Below are 24,262 nucleotides of genomic sequence, written 5' to 3' on the forward strand. Positions count from 1 at the left end.
GCGAAAAAAAAAAAAACAGTCGAGAAGGGAGAAAGGTCAACAATGATAACAGGCAGAAGAGTTGGATCAAAATCCCAAACAGAATCCCATGAGCACAGAAAACTTAATTTTAAACCAGATTAGAAGGCAACTGAAGGTTGTCCAATACAATTCCCACATGGCTGCACAATCCCGTGAAAACAAAACATTGACAGACCCATATGTCCAAAAATCAATTACAAGCCAATTCCATAAAGACAGTCGCAACCTTTAGAAGTATTTGCCTATTTCACAATTAATGCCACTACGAGTAAACACCTACTCCCTAACAACCTACCCTCGGAAGAAAACGAAATTTGAATAACAAAACACCATCCGCAGCCACTCGTTTTCACAACTACTAACCTACCACCACCTCAGGCACGCTCACCACGAATCCTTCGAGCCAGCTGAATGTCTTTGGGCATAATAGTTACACGCTTAGCATGAATGGCACATAGATTGGTATCCTCAAACAGTCCAACAAGGTATGCCTCAGCCGCTTCCTGCAATGCAAGCACCGCATGGCTCTGGAAACGCAGATCCGTCTGCAACCACAGCACAATTCTTTGTTAAAAGATAGCATTTAAACTCAGATTAAGGGCAAATACAGATGATAAGAAGTATTAAAAAACACACATGTAAGATAGTACTAGAGAAACACTTTAAAAACAGAGATGGGAAAAAAAATACTTATCCATTTAAGCAAGCTACTACAAATAAATTTACGAATAATGTAAATAATGTAATTGATCAAGAAGAATCTTCTTTTCAATGTTGCTCACTTTCTTCTAACGAAGGTACTCACAGAAAAGTTTATCTAGACAGAAGAACATAAACAAGAATTACAACAAATCAATACCTTGAAGTCCTGAGCAATTTCACGAACCAACCTCTGGAAGGGGAGTTTCCTGATCAGAAGCTCCGTACTCTTCTGGTATTTCCTAATCTCACTGTTTCGAGAAGAAATTTTATTAGAGACCATAGTCAGACAAAAAGAAACGACAAGACAAAAAAAGAATTTAAAAAAAAAAAAAAAAAAAACACCCACCGAAGAGCAACAGTACCAGGACGATAACGATGTGGTTTCTTCACTCCACCGGTGGTTGGTGCAGACTTACGTGCAGCCTACACGTAAAACGGGAACCAATCACTAATGCTATCAGATAAATTTTAAACCCCAAGATCAAATCAAGAAGAACAGTAATTGAGATTTTTCAACGAACCTTAGTTGCAAGCTGCTTCCGAGGAGCCTTTCCTCCCGTTGACTTACGAGCAGTTTGCTTCGTACGGGCCATCTGTGTATGCAAACCCAAACAAAATTTCAGAAAAAATAAAACAATTGGACCTTTCTTGCCCCTTGCTAAGGGGTGAGATAACCTTCAAAACTCTCTCTGAGTTTAATTACGAAACCCTAGAAAAGAATGAAAGAAGAGAAAAACAAAATTGTCTCCACGAACACACGCGATTTTGAAAGCAAGTGGGAGGGTTCAAATTAAAGAGGTTAAAAAGGAAAAAAAAATTGAATAAACAAAGCGCCAAATTGAAGAAGAGAACTAACCTCAGAGGACTCTGTTCTTCTCCAAAAGAGCGGCTGAATGAAGGGGAAAAGAATCTAAAACAATCTCCGTGACGGAGGTGGAAGCCTATATATAGCATACTACTGAAGGAGTTTGTCAGTGATCGAACGGATACGATTTATTATCCGTGTGTTTTTTTCGTTTCTAATCGTACGGTTTATCAAGTGTCAAACTGTGTTTTCTCAAACTAAATAAACGGCTGCGATGCCATTTCAAACAACAAATACGGATCGCCAAGTCTAATTCTCCAATTCCCATTGGTTACTCTGCTTTTGCCTTTTCTGTTTCTTCCTGCTTTAGAATAAAAATTCCTTTATGTGAGATATTACGCATTTTTTGCGTAGTAGAACTACTAACTTCCACCTCACGCCCACCTCATGACGAGAAAAACACCTCATTGTTTATATTTAGTGTTACTTCTTTCAATATTACAATTACCATTTTGAAATCTTCATAAACCAAATTACCCCTTTTGTCGTCAAAATTCATCTGGTTAAAAATATTCTGACGATAGTTTAAAACTAAATTCAGTCAGATTTATTAAATATAAGTACAAAGTGAAATCTTTACAGTAGTTAACGGTCATAAAGTATAACGATTACATAAAAAAAACACTATCAAATTTGAACTTTAATTATTTACAAAATATCATGTGCCACTTAATATCCTTAAATACTTGAGAATCCTTGCAATTTAAGGGAAATACCAGAATAATAGAAGGTTTAAAACATTACAAACTGCCATTATCAGTTTGTTTTCCTGTAAACATAAAAATATAATCAAAAGAAAAAACCTACAACAACGTTTACATTACTAATCAGATTAATTAGATCGACCGTTCGAAGAAAAATTACACAATTATTTAATAGGTGGGGATGAACAAATAAAAATAAATCCGACAAAACAAACACCATGAACCAGATTTAGACCTACATTAGATAGCAACAGAATGTTGTCCAGTACAATTCCAAAGTGTGGATGAAACATACGGTAAAAAAGAAATAACGAGAGAAAGAAAAATCAATTACATGCCCAATTTCTAACAATTAGCATTTCACAGACCATCCATATAATTTTGCCTATCGCAATTAATACAATAACCCAGAAAAAAAGCTATTTTCCCTAGCAACTATAGGTTTCAATCAATCTGAGTAACAACATCATCTGCAGCTACAGATCCATCATCCATTTCACCAAACATACGACCTCAAGCACGTTCACCACGAATCCTTCTTGCCAGCTGGATATCCTTGGGCATGATAGTCACACGCTTAGCATGAATGGCACACAAATTAGTGTCTTCAAACAGCCCAACAAGATATGCCTCCGCAGCCTCTTGCAAAGCTAGAACAGCATGGCTCTGGAAACGAAGATCGGTCTGAAAACATACCAACATCATAAATTAGACATTGTTATCTTACACGCAAAAAATAATTAATCAAACAGTGATTGTAAGAATAATTACAGCACATCAATACCTTGAAATCCTGAGCAATTTCACGAACCAGCCTCTGGAAGGGGAGTTTCCTGATCAGGAGCTCGGTACTCTTCTGGTATTTCCTAATCTCACTGTTTCGAGAGGAAATTTTTATTAAAAATGGCCAACGACGAAGATGACAATGAAAAAAATCAAATAAAACCCTAAACACTCACCGAAGAGCAACAGTACCGGGACGATAACGATGTGGCTTCTTCACACCACCAGTGGTTGGCGCAGACTTGCGTGCAGCCTACAACAAACGGCGATAGCATCAAACCTCTATTCAATCAACTTTTTATTACTTAAGCAAAACGATTCATAAAAAATACCTTGGTAGCAAGCTGCTTCCTGGGAGCTTTTCCACCAGTTGATTTACGAGCAGTTTGTTTTGTACGGGCCATCTGTTCCAAAGCCAACAATGACATTAGAAAACAGGTAAACATATAGAAAAAAATGAATGCGATGTCGGAAAATCGAAGATCTTTCTATGAGTTAGAATACTCAATAAAACGAGTTATCAGAGATTTTTTAGGGTTTCCGTTAGCTGTTGTAAAAGCACCGTGTATACAATTAACAGAATATGTGGACGAATCAGAGAACTGGAACATCATAGACCCTAATTTGAATGTAAACAATTGAAGCTAGGACTGAAAAGTTTGAATCATGGACCATTAACCTATTGAATAGCTAAACAGACGATGAAAGGAGATGGGGTGGATGATTAGATAATACAATCATTTTACAAACCCTAGAGACTCAAGCTCTGAATCAATTTAATACAATAAACCCGATTCAAGTTCGAAGGACGAGAAAAAGAAAACCCTAACCAAACTCCAAAACCAAAAATAAGTTAAATTTAATTTACACGAACGCGAAAAACAAACTAACCTCTTAGAACTTCGGTTTCCTGATCCAAAGCCGAAACTTGAAGAGAAGAATGCAAAGGTTCTACACGTTTGGAATGAAAGGGCTATATATAGCGTGAAGATGGAGAAGTTGGAAAATGATCGGACGGGTATAAATGACCGTCCCGTGTGTTTATGGCCGTTACGGATCTGACGGCTGGTGATGGTTGGAACTGTGTTTTCTTAATTTGAATTAGCAGATGCGATGCCATTTGGGAATGAAGACACGGATCGTGAAGTCTAATTGCTGGCTTTCTATTGGTTGCCTCCACTGACTAGTTGTAGCCACGTTTAATGCATTAGCATATGGATAACGGAACAACCGGTCATTTTTTCTGCATTCTCTTTGGGTCTCGGCCCATAAAATGTTTTTGCGTTTTCGATACGATTCTGGAACACAAATTTACTCTTTGTACCTTTTTTGTAGCTTTCGGATTTCAACACAATTACAATGACTTTTTCTTTCAAAACCTACTTACGTTCTTACCCCCACCTCCATAATTTTTATATTCCAAAAATATCCTTCTTAAATATTTAAGATTACATAATTCATAAGTCTTTTTTCTAGATTCGTAATTAGATTTCGGATTATGTAATATGGAAGTCTTTTGTGATCAGCTTCTTGGATTACGTAATCTTAAAATCTTCTCCATATATGTGACTAGCTTCCAGATTATGTAATTTGAAAAAACAATCAGATATGTTATTAGCTTCCAGATTACACAATCTGAAAAATTCATAAGTTTTTTTTAAATGTGTGATTATCTTCAGGATTAGTGTATTTTAGACATGAGAGTAGTTTATGGATTATGTAATCTATAATATGTAACTCCTACTCCATCCCTTTTGCCAAAATCGTAACCCACAAAGTCAAGAAGAATCCCTCCACCACCACCATCTTCTGAACGAGCTTATGTATCAAGCTTTGTGCAAGCACCACTCCACTTACCGTTCCAAAATTGTAGAGGAATGCCTCTACAACGAACTCAAGCAAACATTTCTTTAACCGCAAAAGATTCGTCCCAAGGAAGGGTCGACGTAAATAAACCATCGAAACATTCATTGTTATCATCAATAAGCTTCAAAATAGTACCATCATCATCACAAGATAACAAAACAAACCTCTCCCCAAGATATCTTAATCTAACAAGACTAAAACCACCCATGATAAAGCTCTCTCCCCAAGATATCTTAATCTAACAAGACTAAAACCATCAATGATAAAGCTCTCGCAGACTCCTAAAAACAGTTCTATTTCTTGAATTAATCTTCCTGGATATGAAAACATCAAAATCAAAAACTTTAATCGCAAATCCCTTTGAAATAGATGATTTAGGAAAGTTAGTGAAGAAAATAATATATCCACTTGCACACTCTCACATAAAATATCACATTGGATTATTGACTTTGAGAACAATCTATAAATAAAAAATTAAACTTTAATACAATACAACAACTTTGCACAGTACTAGTCTTTAACAACAATTGAAATTTAATTTAAAAATGAACTTTGTTAAATAATATAAGTTATTAAAAACCGTTTGATTTTTTTTTATTATTCTCCGGTTAATACATCACTAAAAAAAATAAATAATTGTAAAATAATTTTTTAAATTGATATCTAAATTAGTTAACAAGATTTTAACTACTAATATTTTAGATTATAAAAAACTAACATAGACTAATTTATAATACAAAGTAATAAGTAATTAATAGTTAAATATTAATTTAAAAAATATTTTATAAACTTTTATTAATAATAAAATATATTTTAAATATAAATAATTTTTTAATTTATAAAATGATATTTAAATTAATCAATAGTAATAAATTATTTTAGTTTTTAATATGTTTTTTTAATGCATGGTATTATCACCAATTCATTATAAGCATGTAATTGCATGGAAGGAGGTGACTTCGTGATGATTTTAAAAAAATATTTGTCTGTGCAATCATTTGCGCACGTTCGATTTACCAACTAAATTGTAAACCGTTTTAATTAAGAAGTGATTAAGTGGGCGTGGTAAGTATGTGATGTGATATGCCACATTGCATGAAGTTTGAATAACGACTTTGTCAAAAAAAAGAAAAAATCTTCTCTCTATTTTGTAATGCATAATTTGGTCAATTTCTTGAAGCGATTAGTTATAACAGCTTCAGCTTTGAATTAATCGGTGTAGTTTACTTATTAAAGACTATAGTAAAAAAAATCAATAAAGTCAACAAAGTGTAATGTGATTCAATTGAAAATAATGGACAAAAATTAAAATGTACATTATTAGATTTTTATGCTGATGATATATTTATTTATGTTCGAGATTATTAATCAGTGTTGTTATCATTCAACTTACAAAGTTGAAAACTTAATTTTTCGTACTAATAATTATTTCAAAAAAAATTAGGTTGATCAATTATTAAATTATTTAGGTGATTATATTACTGTAGTTGTTTGTATTGATTAGATAAAGTTGGTATTAAAAAGGGCCATGGATTGTACTAGGTGTTTTGCAATCGTCTATTTGAAGAGGTTATTATTTTAAAAAGAAAGTAAGAAATTTTACATAATAATCATTTAAATTTTAGAGTTATTTTTTTTCTAATCTTTATTTCAAACCTCAAGTCAGATTCGAAAATTCTCAAAATACTCTAACAAATGAATTTTTATAACTCAGAGAAAAATTATTGGTGAGCTTGCTAACAAAAAAATGAGGTAATGATGATTAACTTATATTAATATAATTACATGTTTTATTGATTTTAGTATTTTGGTTATTCAACTGTTATATACTATCGTCCATTTTTCACTCCAACCAAATTCAGATTTGATATATTTTATTATTATTCATTTTTAAAAGTAATTTGAGTTAAATATATTTTTTTATCACGAAATTGTGTTTATCTTTAACCTAATATTATAAGATCAAGTGATGAATTGAATATCTTAACATCGTAAATTAAAAACGGTGAGTATTGGATAAGTCTCTCAGTTTGTCTCAATACATATTAAAACACTTAATAAATGGACATTTTTTCAAGTCCCTTGAGATATGTCTATAGAAACTTTAACCATTACACCAGTCAAGTTTTATTGTCATGTTATGATTATTATTATATTTGTAAGTATGATTATCAATATTAATATAATTAATAAAATAAAAATTAATAACATTCTTCATATATTTAATATCATCATTATTATTAATATTGTTTAATATTATTAAATATTATTAATAATGTTAATATTGTTAATAATGTTAATATTGTTAATAATGTTAATATTGTTAATAATGTTAATATTGTTAATAATGTTAATATTATTAATAATGTTAATAATGTTAATAATGTTAATAATGTTAATATTATTAATAATGTTAATAATGTTAATATTATTAATAATGTTAATAATGTTAATATTATTAATAATGTTAATAATGTTAATAATGTTAATATTTTTAATAATATTAAATATTATTAATAATGTTAATATTATTAATATTATTAATAATGTTAATATTATTAATATTATAAATAATGTTAATATTATTAATATTATAAATAATGTTAATTTTATATATATTTTTATTAACACTATTTATATTATTAATGTTATTATTTCTGATATTATTAATTTTATTATATTACTAATATCATTAATATTATTATTAATATAATACTATTTATATTATTTAAATTATTATATTAATATTAATAATATGTATAATAGTTGGTAGGTAATAGAGATCCGTAGGTAAAAATTGGTAGGTAATAAGATCCGTAGGTAATAGTTGGTAGGTAATGCTGAATTTACCTACGGATTCAAAATCTGTAGGTAATGTCCGTAGGTAATGTTGTTCGTAGGTAATATCCGTAGGTAATGCTTAATTTACCTATGGACTCAGATCCGTGGATAAAAATCCGTAAATTATACTGATTTTTTTTTGTAGTGATTATATACAAAATCCAAGTGACACTAATATATCAATATTTCAATATTCCTTTCTATAAATTAGAAATCATGTTATAAATGAATTAGTAACTGATATTTATTGATTTGATCTATCGATCCTTAGGTACGCTCTTATTAATTTTACAATTTTACAATTTTACAATATAAATTTTTTATACAAAGAAGTTATTTTAAATGCGAGATACTTTTTCTAACATCACTTTGATCCAACACCGGTAAGGAAAGGAAAAAAATTTGAATAAATGAGAATGGAAGGGACTAGACTTAAAGGAAGTAGTAAGATGTTATCGATATACCAATAATTATAGAAGGAATTTCAAATTTATCTAGGTCTCTCTTTCTCATACATAACTCATATAATTTAAAATTAATCATGTGTAAAAAATATTAAACCGTTTTGGTCTGTTTGCACGTCGTTTTCAATAACCCATTGGACCAATATATTATTAGGTCAGAGTAGACACGTCGAGAAGATGGGTTGCATTGAACACAGTCAAACACACCAATCTCGTTCTCGCATACACAATACTTCATCATCCCAACACCATTCATTTTTTTAATACCGACAACAATAATTTTCGTTTGACCTTAAAAAAAACTGTTATCATATTTTTCTTGCTAACATTAATATTTAAGAAAAGCAACGTGAGAAACCAGGAACTTTCAACGTACACGACTACAAATCCCTGCACGTGCTGTGTATTAGGTATGCAATTACCATTGCATCTCTCACCACTGAATTTTCCTAATAAATAACGCCACGCAGAACCAGGCAACGTAGGGTTCCTCAACTTGCGAAGAGGAAAACGATGAAGCCTTGCGAAATGGTGTTTGAAACGGCAAAAAGAGGAGGGTGCAGGGAGCACCCACACGACAAGCAATCACCTGGTGTTTGTTCGTCTTGTTTGAGGGAAAAACTCTCGCAGCTATACAGCACCAACCCTGTTATTGATCCTCTTTGTTTTTCTCCTGCTTCGCCGGCTTCTCCTCATCAGTCTTTTTCTTCGAGTCGCGGTGGCCACCGGAGACCGCGGTTCCGGCGAAACGCTTCGTTGGTGGCGGCGGAATCCGGTTCGTGCGCGGCGCAGGGGTTGAACTTGAAGAAGAGCAAGTCCTTGGCGTTTGGTTCGAAGAGTAGAGGGAGAGAGAGGGATGTGAGTGGAAGGAAGAAAGATGGGTTTTGGTCAAAGGTGCTGAAACTGAAGAGAAGGGACACCAGAGACTCCATGGCCACTTCCAAGACCTGAAGAGGAAGAAAAGGGATCGTGGTGGTGGTTCTTGCTAAGTTTTTACACGATATATGGTTGAATGTTATTGATTATTTTTTGTAAATTTAAAAGTTTGAGTATATGTCGTGTAAAAATTGTTCCAGTGTCTAATAATTTATTGGATGGAAGGGATGATTTCGTTGTACATGGATGATTTTTTATGATCAAGAAACAAATAAATATATTTGATGAATATCTCAATCTTTATACCATCACTGTAACCTAAAACTTGAATCACAAAATCACATAAAACAGATATTTTAATCAAAATAACTAACAAATTATAACACAACGTACCTAATTTTTTTTAATAGATTTTATAAATTTCATACCAGCCAACGTTTCAAAAACACCAATTAAAATAAAAAAACTAACTAAACAAATTCGAATAAGAATAAGCAAATTCTAACACAACCTACCTAATAGTTTTTTTTTTAGATTTCATATAAACCTACAGTTTAAAATACTAAGCAGAATAAGAAAAACTAGTTAAACGAACTTTTGAATAAATTCAAGACTATATTTTTAACTATACCGTTGTGAAAAATACAGATCACAAATTTTTATGTCTTTAAATAAAACATAGATTCTAATTAGAATAAGTAGTGAATTCTAACCTAATCAACCTATTACTTTATAATTTCATGAAAATCAGGGTTTAAGACATCAATCAAAATAAATAAATAAAATTAGTTATATTATTGTAAAAATTACTATGTGATTTATCCTCCCAATTTTAAAGATGTTTTGATTTCTATGTTTTCACAATGACCGTTATCCATATAGAAACCCAAACATTTGTATTTGCATATGAAGCTCCATGTCAAAATCTTATTAATCGAGACTAAACTGGTTTTACATTTCATCTCATGCTTTTACACCGTGTCTTACGAAATTGTTGCTACGCAAAAACAAGTTCGGAATCTTCTTATGTAATCACCAAGCAATAAACCAGTTTTGGTTTGTATTTTAATAGTTTCACAAAAAAAAAATCATCTATTCACAACAAACAATAGTATTATTTTAATAAATTTTATATTATTTAATTAGAAATTTATTCTTTTTTATTAAAACTATCACATAAAATATTGTATATATAGCTGTGGGTGTGTGTCAAATTAATGTATATCTTTTCTTTTTGATTTTCCAAACTAACATGCATCCATGGTTAGTCCACAACCACTGCGGCAGCCATATAATAATAAGAATAATGTGTTGAACCCTTATGGAGATATAATTAAAAATATACTAAGATATAATTGATTATACAAGGAGAGACATAATTGACTATGCTCTCATATGTATAATAAATTATCCATAGTTTTGATTTAAAATAATAGTTTATCCATGCTTTTGTTTATGTATATCCATCGTTTTGATTTAAAATAATAGTTCATCCATGCTTTTGTTTAATAGAACAGTTGACATGGGAAATGTGTTAAATTTGTGAGCATGATATCCAATAAATTAGTTTATTTATCTAAAAATAAACTTTTCAAATATTATGAATAATCGTCAATATTTTTTTTAAATTAATTATACAAAAAATTTCATTCATGCTTAATAATATATTTTAAAATATAAATATATAAGTCAATATACTTATACATATTTTCGAATGAAACATTATAATTATGTTAAAAAAATTAAAAACTATTAAATTTCTTTCCCTACTCAAAATATATTTTTTTTAATTCATTCTAAAGTTTAAAAATAAAATTTATTTACTATTCAAATAAAATTTACACACATTTAAAAAATAATAATTGGTTTTAACTAATAATTATTTAAATTATAATTTGATAGCAAAAAATCTTATAACTAATTATATATCAATTTAAAAACTATTTATCATAATAGAAACTAATTTAGAAATCAATAATTTTTTAATCTTTAAAATAGTATCTATTTTAATCAATATAAAAATTAATTATTTTTTTATCTACAAAAATAGTTTTTATTTAATAATCTTCTTGTAATATTTGGTATGAATTGAATTCTATTGTTAACCGCACTTCTGTTATTGCAAGGTGAATCGACGTGTAATTAGAAATTTTGGTCCAACTCAGGCCCAATGAGGTTACAACTTCAACCAACTGAAGTTGATTTTGGAGCCCATTATGAAAAAAAAAGCCATTTTAAATCACTACAAAAATTGGACCCAGAAAGGCTTGCAGAGACATATGGAGTGAACAATAGAATACAGAATTCCTTATACTCTACTCTTCAGTCTCTACATATAAGATATTGTTTTAATTTTTTTATAAAAAAATATTTCTAATTATTTTTATCAAAATAAATTTAATTACTTTAGACCACAAATAATAAATACCGTGAATTATCTATTTTCTCTCTCTTGTGAATAGTGAAAAATAAATAAAAGAGTTTAGTTTTTAAAAAAATTAAAATTTCTTTACCTCTATTCACAAATTAATTATTTAAAGATATCTTTTAAGTATTAAAAGGGTAAAAAAATGTAATATTTATAAAAAAATTATCTATCTTATTAATAAATATGTATTCATTTTATTTTATTTTTGTGTGTTAAGGGACAGATTAAGTAATAAGATGCACTTTATTTTCATATATTTGTAAGTCTTTATTTTTCCTCTAAAAATCAATCTCGTTTTTTTTCACTTGCAAATATAACGTAAAACCATTTCCTTTACATTTTTAGCGCTGCATTTTCAACTTAGTGCAAAACCTTATTGATATGTATTTTAAAATAATCATTTTAAAATTTAACAAGCATACCATATGTGTTGCTTTGTAATTTCATGACTGTAAGTTTTTTTATAAATATTATTTACTATACAAATATTTTATTATATGTGCCATATTTTGATAATTATTATGGATATATTTTAATGAGTTTCTACATAAATATTTCTTCATAGATTGAAATTTTATCCTATGTATAAGTCAATTTGTAGATTTTTTTAAAATATAATTTTTATGCAGCTTTATTACCTTGACACATGTCTGAAAAAATAGTTAAAATTGATAAATATATAAATACGTTATTAGATAAATATTTGTGTTGATTTCAGGATGTGTATGTTGGTGGATAGGGATTCATGGAGTGGACAAAGGGCAAAGGACAAAATGAGAATCTTTTGAGTACGTGGAGGATAAGTTTAAGTTTAAGAAAAAGGACATGCTCTTTCATCCAGAAAAACAAAAGAAACTGAAAGAATATAGAAAAATAAAATTTATTAATCCTGTGAGAATTCATAAATTGTTATATATAATAATTACTAAATAATTATGTGAGGTAAATTTGAATTATATATGTGGTGTTTTTTTTTCAGTTGAAAAGCGATTTAGGGGTTTATGTAAAAGCATGAATTGGTTAAAATTTGAATAGGTATTTTGTTTTTATTTTATTTTGATGCATTTCGTTTTCAGGTGTGTCTGGTGTAATTTGTGGACATGAGGTTCCTGCAACACTCTTTTATGTGATGAGTCTACTTCTCACCAACCATCTCCATCAAGAATCTCCATCTCTATTAACTCCATTAACTCCCCAACTTCCAACTTAAACCTTGTTAATTATACAAAATATAATATTATTTTATGTACTTTTATAAATTAAAGTGATCTAGGTTTAGGGTCTAGGGTTTAGGGTGTAGGGTATCTGAAATTCGAACAATTGTTATTGATGTTGTCTCAGTCACTCATTTTTTGTTATTCTCGTATTCGTTTTCTCGTTGTCGGTCATTCCTCATTTGCTCCTCTTATACTTCTTAAAACTTAAACTCTTTATTATAATTAAGTATGCAAATTACATCGTAACTTTTTTTAATAAATATCATAACTTTTTTATATATAACTTCTTTTAATTGAAATGCTAGTTAGAAAAATCATGAGAAATGATAAAGCTTATAATTATTTTCAAATGATCTACAATATATGCACCAGATAAAAAAAATATTTTTTAAAGATTTATTTTTTTGAGATTATATAAATAAATTATTATATTAATTAAAAAATATATTATTAAAAGTGTCCTACATAAAGTTCATCATAGACTTAATATTTAATTGTGTGGACGAAAAAAAATTTGTTATTAAGGAGAAGATTTATAATTATATTAAAGAGATTATGATATATTGAGACCTTCAATGCTTGGTTCTATCCTTTCAACTCTCCCATTATCATTATGAGCCATAATAATTCATTTATAGTTTTACTCATAACAACATTTTCAATTTCAATTGTGTATTTGTTTTGTGTCTAAATGCCATCCCACATATGAAAAACACAAAATGTGTGTGAGAGATTTTATTGTGTCAAAATAATCAACACAAATCCTCTCATAAAAGTGTGTCCAATGGACTAAGTGAAATAAATTTATTAGTTTAGTTTATTTTAATTATCAATTATTAGAACGAATTGAAAATCATCCGAAGCTCTATGTTTTTTTTTTTGCGTAAAAGAATTAATAACATGGGTTATGATAAAAATAATATATATCAAATTGTATTTTTTATAAGTTTAAATTATTTTATATAAAAAAATTTCACATCAATTATATTATTTTAGTTTTTTAAAATAATAATGCATAATTTACATATAAATTAATTTAGTTTATATAAATTTTGTTTTATTTTTTAGAAATACTTATAGAAAAGTTTATCAACACTATTTTCTTTGTCTATTTGAATGCGATTTTAATATCCATTTACTTATCTTCTGAGAAGTCGAGTGAGATTAGTATAAAACAAAATCTTATGATTGTGTCAACAATGATCAAGGACAAATAATAAAAAAAACTACCATTTACTTAATTTTATAAATCAAGAGAAAAAAGTTACAATTAGGTATTATTTAAACCAGTCTTGAAACTCTTTTAAATTAAAATAGAGACACGTTTGAAGTCATTATTACTGTTTTTTTTTTTACGTCATTTCTCACTTTTATGGACAAATTTGGCAAGTTAATGGCGTCTCACTGTTTGCACGGCCCTTTTTAAACCCACGTTACGAACCGTTAGGCCCACCTTCTGGCCCACTTCCAGGCCCTACTACGGAGTGCTTATTTTTTGTGGGCTCCACATAACGGGTATTTTTTCTTTTTATTCCATTTCATAAGTGAGCACTTGTAATTTCTTAGATCCAAATGTCATTTCATCCAAAGATTGAATAACATTTAGTTTTGTTTGGATCAGATTAAGATAAACTTATACTGACAATGAGAGTACACACTATAATGTTTTTCTTTAAAGTTTAAGTGAATTAGTGTAACGTAAAAAATAGTTTTGGTATAATACTTTTTAATAATAAAAAATAAGAAGTGTCTGTAATTTACAACACCTCAAACTATACTTTATTTTCTTTCGACCGAGAAATAGTATAGTTATGATTATTCAAGATATTATCTGCTTTGAAGGTTATTGTTTCGTTACGATTTTATTATAAAGATATTATCTGTTTTGAAGGTTATTGTTTCGTTACGATTTTATTATCAAGATATTATCTGCTTTGAAGGTTATTGTTTCGTTACGATTTTATTCTTAGGATAAATCAATTTGCTTTGGAAGTTATTGTTTCGTTACGATTTTATTTTTAAAAAATATTTTGATGGACTGAGTAAGAAAGAATATATAAATTGTTATTGACCTCGACTTCTAAACCGTGTAAAACTATATTTATAATATCGAAAAAAGTCTGCATGAATGATTCAATTTAAAAAAAAAAATATTTTGGTGGGTTTAGGTAAAAGATTTTTCGAGACGGGTTAAAGCATATTTTTTTTTAAAAAAATTAAATAAATTAGTGTAATCTATCGTTTTGTTTTTTATCAATATTATATAACTTTATGTCCTTGAAAAATATCATCCTTGCCGTTTTTCTCAAAATATGGGTTTCAAACAAATACTTTTGAGCTTGTGGCTGTAAAGAGTCAAGTCCTCGTTATTAAATATTAAATTTTTAAATAGAGACATGAAAATAAATAAATAAATAAATATATTTTTCGATTTAAAGAGGATATGCTTGACTCCCTAAATACTTATCCATATTTTTCATATTTAAATTATTTATTTATTTTGAAAAACATGATATTTTTGTTATAGAAAATGATTCTCTAACATATATGGCAAGTTATTGTTAAATTGACAGTTACACAGTAGTTATTATTTTATTACAATTCAAAAATTGAAAAATGTTTCATTGTGCTTAGTTTTACAATATTAAAAAAATCAAATAAGATAAATAACATCAAAATATGAAATAAGATAAATAATTTTCTTATTTAAAAAAGTTGAAGTCATTGACTATATAAAAATGTACTTCAACTTCGTGAAAAATTATCTTAAATAAATATTAATTCATGTTTAAATATGTTATTATACACACAAGCATTTTAGGGGGAAAAAGTTAGATTTGAATTTTCTTTTCTGCAGAATTTGGATTTAGTAGTAAAAAATTAATATCTTTGAAATATTATATGTACTTTATCCAAAATATGTTATTAGGTATAATGGATTAGTTTAGGCATAATTTAATCCAACTAATATGAAATTTAAAAATAAAAAAATATAATATTTTAAATATACTTCAATTTATAGAGAGAGAAAAAAGGCGGGTTCATAATTAAACAACCAAAAAGTTGATAATTAAAGTATAATATTTTTTATTTAAGAGTATAATAGTTCAATGTTATGATTGGATTATAATTTTACTCACCTGATCTACATGATAATTAATAATTTTTTTAATTAAATTTAAATAATTCAAATAAAGTTAATAAAATTTAAAAATATTTCAGATCGATTTATTTAATTTGCTTTTTCAACTCAGTTTAGTTCTTTAAAACTGTTTTTTTTTTCAGGTTGTTTGCAATCTTTTATGTATAAACTCGAACTTATCTGACGGGTAAATAATTTTGTCCAATATAATTTTTGTTGGACACGTCAAAACTCAAATGATAATTGAAAAGTGTTTTTTCAAATCCAAGTTAAAATTTGGGTGATATAAACAAGAATTTTCATATTATTCATGTGTAATTTTTATGTACGAATTCTATGTTAAAAGACATAAATTACTTGAAAACATTTGATTACAGAAGTTTATTATGACTATATTTATATAGGTACATTAATAAAATCTCATAAAAAATATAAACTTTCAATGTAATTTGCATGTTGAATAAATCAAATTAGTTAAAGATCTTGACAGGAACTAATTAAGACAACAAATAAGTGTTTTAAAAGGATGTTGGTAAAAAATGATAAAATTTATAATTAAATATATGTGTGTGGATTTTGGTATAAATTTTAAATTTTTTGAATTTGTAGTAAGAAAATAATTAAAATTAATGGTATTTTTTTACTTAATAAATAAATTTTTAATGTTAGTATTATAATATTTACTCATCTGAAATATTTTAATATCCTAAAGGTTCGTTTGTTATTTTAAAAAAATTATAATTGTTCTTACAACTTATTTGAAATCGAATATCTCATATTGAGTTATTTGTCTTTTTTTTAGGTCCAGTTGTCTTTCTTCGAGGTTCGAGAGGGTGGAATATCTGCAATGATACTCTGACGTTTAAGTCAGATGAGATAGGTTCAATTGGTTTAGTTTAGAATTAAAAAAACATTACCTTTCACTCTGAGGGACACCTTTTATTTATACTTTTCTATTGGATATTATTCTGTCAGAAAAGTTAGTGTAGATCCAATGACCATTTAGTTATACTTTGTAACATTTAACTAAGATTAGTATTCTTAACATGTGATTTAACGTGAATCATATCTTTTATCGATAGGTCATATGAATTATTGATCACTGGTGGAACAATAATGATTTATTTCAATATTTTTTATTACAAATTTAAAAATTTATAAAATTTAAAATAAAAAACAATTTTATACTAAAGAAGATAAGGAAAACATATTTAAGTTAAAAATATATAAAAATATATTTGGTGTGAGAGTGAAGGTGGGCTTAGCCGAGTGAGTTGGGATAAACGGCTCACATGAGGTTTGAGTGCATGCAGCAGTGCCAGGGTCTTCAGATGTGGACGTGACTAACATTTTAAAATTGTTTAATTAAATAATTAATTAAAAATAGGGCATGATTATTATGCAAATTAAAATAAGGTTTTGCTTTTCAACGTCATGTCCCCACTCTCGATATACGACACATACCAAACCCCATATTTTAATATATAAAAATCGCCAAATGGGCGTCCCCCTCATCTTTTCATTTTTAGGTTCCAATCTAACCAAAAACAAAAAAACAAAACTTTAAGAAGGAATATTAAAATGGGAAAGATCAAGAAAGACCCCAACAATATTCATATCAAAGTTTTTTTCAAATCACATTTAAAATATTTACTTTTGTTAGAGATTTTATGTCGACTAGAAATTAAAACATTTCATAGTATTTAAATGGTGCAAACCTTATCTCATAAGTCGGTTTTATAAGGTTGAGTTAAGTTTAAAGTTCATTTCTTAATATGATATCAGAGTCATTTCGAGTCTATCATCACGAGAGTTTCTTAAGCTTATTAAACCAACTATTATCAGGTCATTAGGTTTAGAGTCTATTTTTTAATAGTGTTAGTTTTTTTTTTTAATTTCTACAAAATAAATTTAGTTTTTAGTTTTTTTAACTTGTAATGATATTTGTTTACCTTAAAAATTTATTTTTGACTTGTGTGGGCAATGTAAAATTCCTAAATCGAAAATCCTTAGTTGAGTAGATGAAAGTTTGAATTGATGAAAGTCTTGGTTTCTAAATGTTTAAAGAAAATGAAAGTTTGTTTTGTGTAGTCTACTTTTGAATCAAACCTCCAAATTTAATATACATTGTTCCAAATTTAAAGTTTATGTGGTACCTTTCATTAGATAAGTTTTAGTTGGGTCAAGCCCAAACAATATATTGAATATTCAATAAGGAGAAAAAAAACTAGGAAAGGTGAAGGGTTAAATTAAGTATCAAAAGATATTAGTAGTTGTGAGGTCATGGTGGAGTTTAATTATGTGGTGAAATAATTTTAATGTCGATTAATGAAATTAATGAAAAAAAATTTATTTATTTATCACAAAAAGAAGAGTGTGTTAATTATGGAAATTAACTGTATATGAGATTGTAATATAGAAATATAACTTAAAACAAGATCAGATAAAGAAAAAAAGGGAAAAGAGAACACTATCCTATATAAAAGAAAAAAGATGATGAGACCTAACAAAAACAACACTCTAAAACTAGAAACCAGTGTTTCTGAGTGTTTATGACTTAATTGTATGTTATAGTAAGGAAATATCTACCATTGTATGTTCTAGTAAGGAGATATATATCTTAACTAATATTATCTAAAAAGAACTTAAATTATAATTAAAAATTTTGTCAATAAGAAAAAAAAAACTCAGAAATGTCACAACTAAACTGAAGTTTAGTTAAATGTTTAGGGTTTAAGTGTCTTTGAATTCTCTGACCAATATACTTCATATTGTCTGCACTTGGATTTGTGATATATTTGAGATGAGGTGTATAAAAAAATAATATACTAAAATATTTTTATATTAATAATACAATAAAATAATAAAAAAACAGTATACTATACAAAAGTACACATCATTTTTTAATTGTTTTCATATACTTCCATTGAATTTCAATAATAAATAAACTATTTTAAATGTATTTTATGCTTTAACATAGAAATAAAAAATTAACTATTTGGTAAAATGATATATGCATATAATTAAAATTATATATAATTTTGTTAACCAAAAATATAATGAAATCAAACACATATTTATATTCTAAACAATTTTAAGAGTGCCTTTTCGTAAAGATTTACATATCCCATAAAATTTTAATAAAAAAATATACAATATAAAATATTATACTCTTACACTACATTATTATCACATGTGCTATACTGTAAGAACACAAACATTAAAGTTAAATCATAACACAAACCATAAGTAGATTAGTGTTTTAAAATCTTACATGCATATATCAAAATTATATAGATATATTTTTCATAATTTATTCATATTTCATGCATATATTCTCGTGTCAATTTATTAGAATCAAATGTATGTTTCTCAATCATTTAATCACATTCCTTAGTTAATAGGAATATCATAAATACTTAATTTTATTTTCGAAAGACATGTATATTCAGAGAGAGTATTTGTATGTGTTCTACTAAATTATAACCACAATAAAGATAAAACAAATAAACTTATTACATTTACGTGGTAAGTACTATTAATTTGGTCATTTATAATATAACAAACGAAGTACATCTTTTAACTCTTAAACAGATTTTGAATGAGCACTTTTTAAAAAATCATTCTCAATATAAAGAAGATTGGAGAATAGATTATTTTATTCAAAAACAATTGTTATTTTGAGCTAATTTAAGTTCAAAATAAATTATGCATATGGTTAAAATTTTGATTTAAAGTAATATAATATACATGTTTTTTACAAATCTCTTTTTAATCGTGCCAACTTGTTAAGTTGTGGATTACTACTTCTTTTTTTGTTTGTTTTTTAATACAAATTTACCCACAGTTTTGTAGGTTCTAAAAAGTTAATCAATATAACTTCATTGAATATAGATTAAAGGCAGTGGAATTAAATATGATCAAGAAAGAAATAATTACACTTTAAAAATAATATTAGAGAATAATTGTGTAGATGATCATTATCTATATTCTTTGATATATAGTGGACCAAATGATATGAATCCGAAAGAAGAAAACAAGAGTTATATCTTTGTGAGTGAATCATAAATAAAAAATAGTAAGGAATTCAAAATTTTAAGGCTTTTTTTCCATTGAATATTGTTTTAATTAAGAGAGATGTCTCTTAACTAGAACATGTAGTTGAAGTTGGTTAAACTTTGAAATGGTTACCTGCAAGTTTCATGAGTTCCAAAGAAATGAGACCTGAAGAAGATAATCGGACACTCAAGTCAGTAAGAGTATAAAATATAATGAGTATCGTGTAAAATATGGGTTGAAAGTACTCCCTGTGTTAGAATTGTTTCCCTTATCCGTCCCTTTATCAAGTCATATTCTTTCCCTTACATAGAATAAATGTTCTCCCCTCTTCTCCTTATATTTAGTCGTGTTTTGAGTTATATTCCCAAATTAATTACAACACCGCAAATACATTCAATCTACATAATTAACGTCCTTCTTCTCTTTATGAGAAATAAATGAGATCTTTTTCATTAACTGCAAAATAAAAACATTTCACTATTTTAAAGGGATCAACCTATGATCTCAGAGACCCTCAATCTCAAACATAAGTCAATGTCACTTAAAAAGCTTTCCAATCAACAAACCTTTCACCAGATATGCCCAGACCACACAAATATATTTGACTTGTCAATTTTTATTTGAGACTTCACGGATATTCCATCACCAAAGCATCTAATTAAGAGAACAATAGTGAAAGTGTTGATATTTGAGAAGTAGTGGTAAAAAAGGGAGCAAAAGAAGATTATGCATGGAGGAAAGTTGTGGGATAAACCATGAAGCATATCCCAACCCAGTGTTCTGAGTTTAGCAGGAAGGCACTAAATGAGAGGGAACCTTATTGTTGCCTTTGAGATGGCGCATGACTTATGAGGCAGGAAAAGAAGAGTTGAAGTGGTCCAAATAATGTGGCACCATGACCATGACCATGACCAGTGAGGAAGATGGAAAGGTAATAAAGAGTGAAGAATAGAACAGTGACGGTGGTCAAGTATGAATGAATGAATGAATGAATGTGTGTGTGTTGGTCACTTTCATCATTCATAATCAACACTGGCGTCTGCTTGCTTCCGTCTTTCGTACTATCGTTGTCACACGTTGTGACTCTCTCCGACCCACTTGCATGCTTCACCACATCTTCTTCTTTTCTCTTTCTTTTCTATTTTTCCTCCCAACACCAAACTCAAATCTCAAGAAACACAAATCAAAGTGAGGGATATGCCACCACATTTCTAATTATTCTCACTTTGTAGTAGGGATTTCACTGTAAGAAAATGATAAAATAGAAACCAATTTTTAGATACTAAAATAATTAGTTGTAATAGTAACTAAATTAGAGACCATTTTTGAAACTAAAACAAAAATTGGTTTTTAAATTAGTTTATATTATTTTCTATTATTGTTAAATAGTTTCTAAATTGGTTTCTAATTAGCAACTAAGGTTTTAGAGACTAAATTTAGAAACTAAATAATTGGTAGATAAAACATTGGTTGCTAATTAGATACCAATTTAGAAACTATTTAAAAATAATAGAAACTAATTTAGAAACCAATTGCAACTAATTATTTTTGTTTCTGAAAATTGATTTCTATTTGATGATTTTCTTGTAGTGTTTGTTCACTCACTTATCCACAATGATAACTTCTAATCTCAATTACACCGTTTATAAAAAAAATATCCACTCTTTTATGTCCACATAAGTATTAGGAGATCATACTCTAACTAGAAATAAAGTAAAACTATAGTATAAAACGGTTTAGTGAAGATGGGTTAGTATTAAATTTATTTTCTAATATGATATAAAAGGTTATTTTAGTAAAATTAGTTCTACATATTAGATGTTAATGTTTTGATTTGAGTTGTGGGTTGAAGATATTATATAAACTAGAATACAACAACCTTATATAACTCAAAAAAAATAAAAAAATAACACTCTTTCTTAAAGGTAGGAGAATCTTAAAAGGATAAAGTGTTTTATTTTTCATAATTTTTCTCTAAAGTACTTTACTAAATAAAAAAAAGAAATAATTTTAGTAATGTGTCTTCCTAGAAAAACACAACATCTTTCTTTAATAACAAGAAAAAGTAAGTATACCAAATTACATAGCACTTTTGTTAGTTATTATGTTATGTGAAACTTATAAAAAATTAACAACACACCAAAGAAAAAAAAATTCTTCCATGTGTTGGATTACAAAATAACAAAATAAAATCAGAAATAAAATAGAAGACGGAGCAATGAACACACTAAATAATAGATAATAATGTAATTTTACTAAAAAAAATTACAATACCCTTATCTAAGTGTAAGAACAAAACAATAACATTTAAAAAAAAAGAAAATAATATTAAAAACTAATTTTCCTCACCGATACTATAAAATATCGAGAGAAACAAATTATGTGTCTTAATAAAATAAGAAATATCAAACACATTTCTTCTTATGTAAAATTTTTTTTTTTTTCAAAAAAGAAAAAAATAATAATATATATATTGTTACTTTTAAATTTCGTTTAAAAACAAAAGTTCCAATAAGTTTTATATAAAAACGTATTTTCTTTAAAGAATTATCATGCATATAAAATGAACTAATAATCGACTAAACTTTACATTTTTACTGTAAAAGGTGTTCACATATTTATACCCAATCGCGTTTCAAATAAAAATGTTTGCAAAGAAAAATAGTTATAGTGAAAAAAAAAATTGATTTGTACTTTCGAAAACGGAAACGTGTTAAAAAAATGTCTTAAAACTTGATCAAGTTGTTAAACACGGACAAGATTATCCAATGTCGGCACGAGACCAAAATGAAGTTGGTGTCTAAAATTGGTGATTATGTGCAATGTTTTTTTCCTCTTTATGAAGTAATATTTTGAGATTCCTAAATAAGTTTGTTGACAAGATTGGTGCGTGTTGATATGTTAGTTTGGTAATTTTGCATAGCTTATAATAAATTGACAATGTTGTCATTTTATATACGGGTGCAGTAGGAAGATTATGCATGAGTAGTGCATGTCAGCATTTAATCTAGAAGCAACTCACATAATGAGCATTAAAGTGAACATCACAACCACTCCAGGGCCCACCAAGAAATTCATATTTTATATTCAAGCTTTAGTCATATCACCTAAAAACAACATTTAGCAACTTATATACCCATGTCTATTTTTTTCTCTCACTCACTATCAACCAATAATCAAATATTAAATATGTTTCCGTTACAATATTATAATACTAAAATTGATTTTTATTTTTAATTTTACCTTTAGAGTTTTTTTTTAATATTTGTATAAGAAATTTATTAGAATGAATTATTATGAATGTTTTTTTTACACAGTAAACAAATTTTTGGTATGAATTATATTAAAATGTTTACATTATAATGGATCTATTTTAACATTTTAGTTTACATTTAAAAGAAAAGAAATTATTCAGGACTCATTAGAATTTGAGAATTATTAGTGTTTTAGTCAACTTGAGGTCAGTCGGTGTCTGGATGAGTTTTTAGTGATTTTTTTTAAGTTCTAGTGATTCAACCTTTTGGGAACGAGAGACTTCTCTTACGATGACACTCTGAACGCTCAAATCAGTATAAACATAAAATATAATGAATACTTCACGTGTTATTTATTAGATTAGATTATATGATATTAGATAATGTGATATTTTTGTAGAACATAATCAGATATATATATATATATATATAAATTGAATTATAACCTCCTCACCTTTAACCATGATTGATTAAAATTAATTAATTAAAATCTCTTAACTTATACTTCTTCATTATATACCTGAGTATTATAAAGTAGACTTTAAGCCTAACTCAATCTCATAAAACCGGCTTATAAAGTTAAAGTTTGCACCCACTTATATACAATAAAAGACTCTAATTTCTAATCGATACGAATCACGAACAATAAGTCGAAAATTGAACATAAATGATTAACCTTGCCATGACCTAAGATGGCACAATCAAAGTGCACACGCACTCCTCTCTTGGTCGCTCATGATCTTGTTCATGATTGAGCATCAACTCTGGAAATGTATAAAAAAGAGGGATATGGTGGAATGAAAAAAAAAAAGTTTTGACAATCATTTTCTTATTTCTTAGCCTGAAACCCCTACGACCTAGTTCCTCATCATTACCTATTTCAATAGTACCTTCATCAATTGTATATAATCCATTTATCGTCTCTCATACTTCACCAATCCTGCTACTCACAAAGTGTATACAATAAATTAATCAAAACCAACTTATAATATTCTCAACCCCTACCCCCCACATGCATCCACATACATCTTCAATCATTT

At 27.7% G+C, this 24,262-nt stretch overlaps 3 protein-coding genes across 3 annotated transcripts; 1 reads left to right on the forward strand and 2 right to left on the reverse strand.

Annotated features, from left to right (window-relative positions):
- Nucleotides 1-89: 89 nt before the first annotated feature.
- On the reverse strand, nt 90-1,640 carry LOC137815182 (histone H3.3). The gene is made up of 5 exons (XM_068618256.2): nt 1,580-1,640; nt 1,245-1,316; nt 1,070-1,146; nt 881-971; nt 90-566 (listed from the first exon to the last, which is right to left on the reverse strand). The coding sequence occupies exons 2-5, from the start codon at nt 1,314-1,316 to the stop codon at nt 396-398; spliced, it is 411 nt and encodes a 136-aa protein (XP_068474357.1). The 5' UTR covers nt 1,580-1,640; the 3' UTR covers nt 90-395.
- Nucleotides 1,641-2,511: 871 nt separating this feature from the next.
- Nucleotides 2,512-4,203, reverse strand: LOC137815181 (histone H3.3). Its single transcript, XM_068618255.2, has 5 exons — nt 3,967-4,203; nt 3,408-3,479; nt 3,252-3,328; nt 3,077-3,167; nt 2,512-2,976 (listed from the first exon to the last, which is right to left on the reverse strand). The coding sequence occupies exons 2-5, from the start codon at nt 3,477-3,479 to the stop codon at nt 2,806-2,808; spliced, it is 411 nt and encodes a 136-aa protein (XP_068474356.1). The 5' UTR covers nt 3,967-4,203; the 3' UTR covers nt 2,512-2,805.
- Nucleotides 4,204-8,368: 4,165 nt separating this feature from the next.
- Nucleotides 8,369-9,363, forward strand: LOC137816121 (uncharacterized). The gene has a single exon (XM_068619211.2). The coding sequence runs from the start codon at nt 8,760-8,762 to the stop codon at nt 9,195-9,197; it is 438 nt and encodes a 145-aa protein (XP_068475312.2). The 5' UTR covers nt 8,369-8,759; the 3' UTR covers nt 9,198-9,363.
- The last annotated feature ends 14,899 nt before the right edge of the window (nt 9,364-24,262 follow it).

Source organism: Phaseolus vulgaris, chromosome 1, assembly GCF_051622355.1.
Source record: "Phaseolus vulgaris cultivar YP4 chromosome 1, ASM5162235v1, whole genome shotgun sequence".
NCBI classification, from domain to species: Eukaryota; Viridiplantae; Streptophyta; class Magnoliopsida; order Fabales; family Fabaceae; genus Phaseolus; species Phaseolus vulgaris.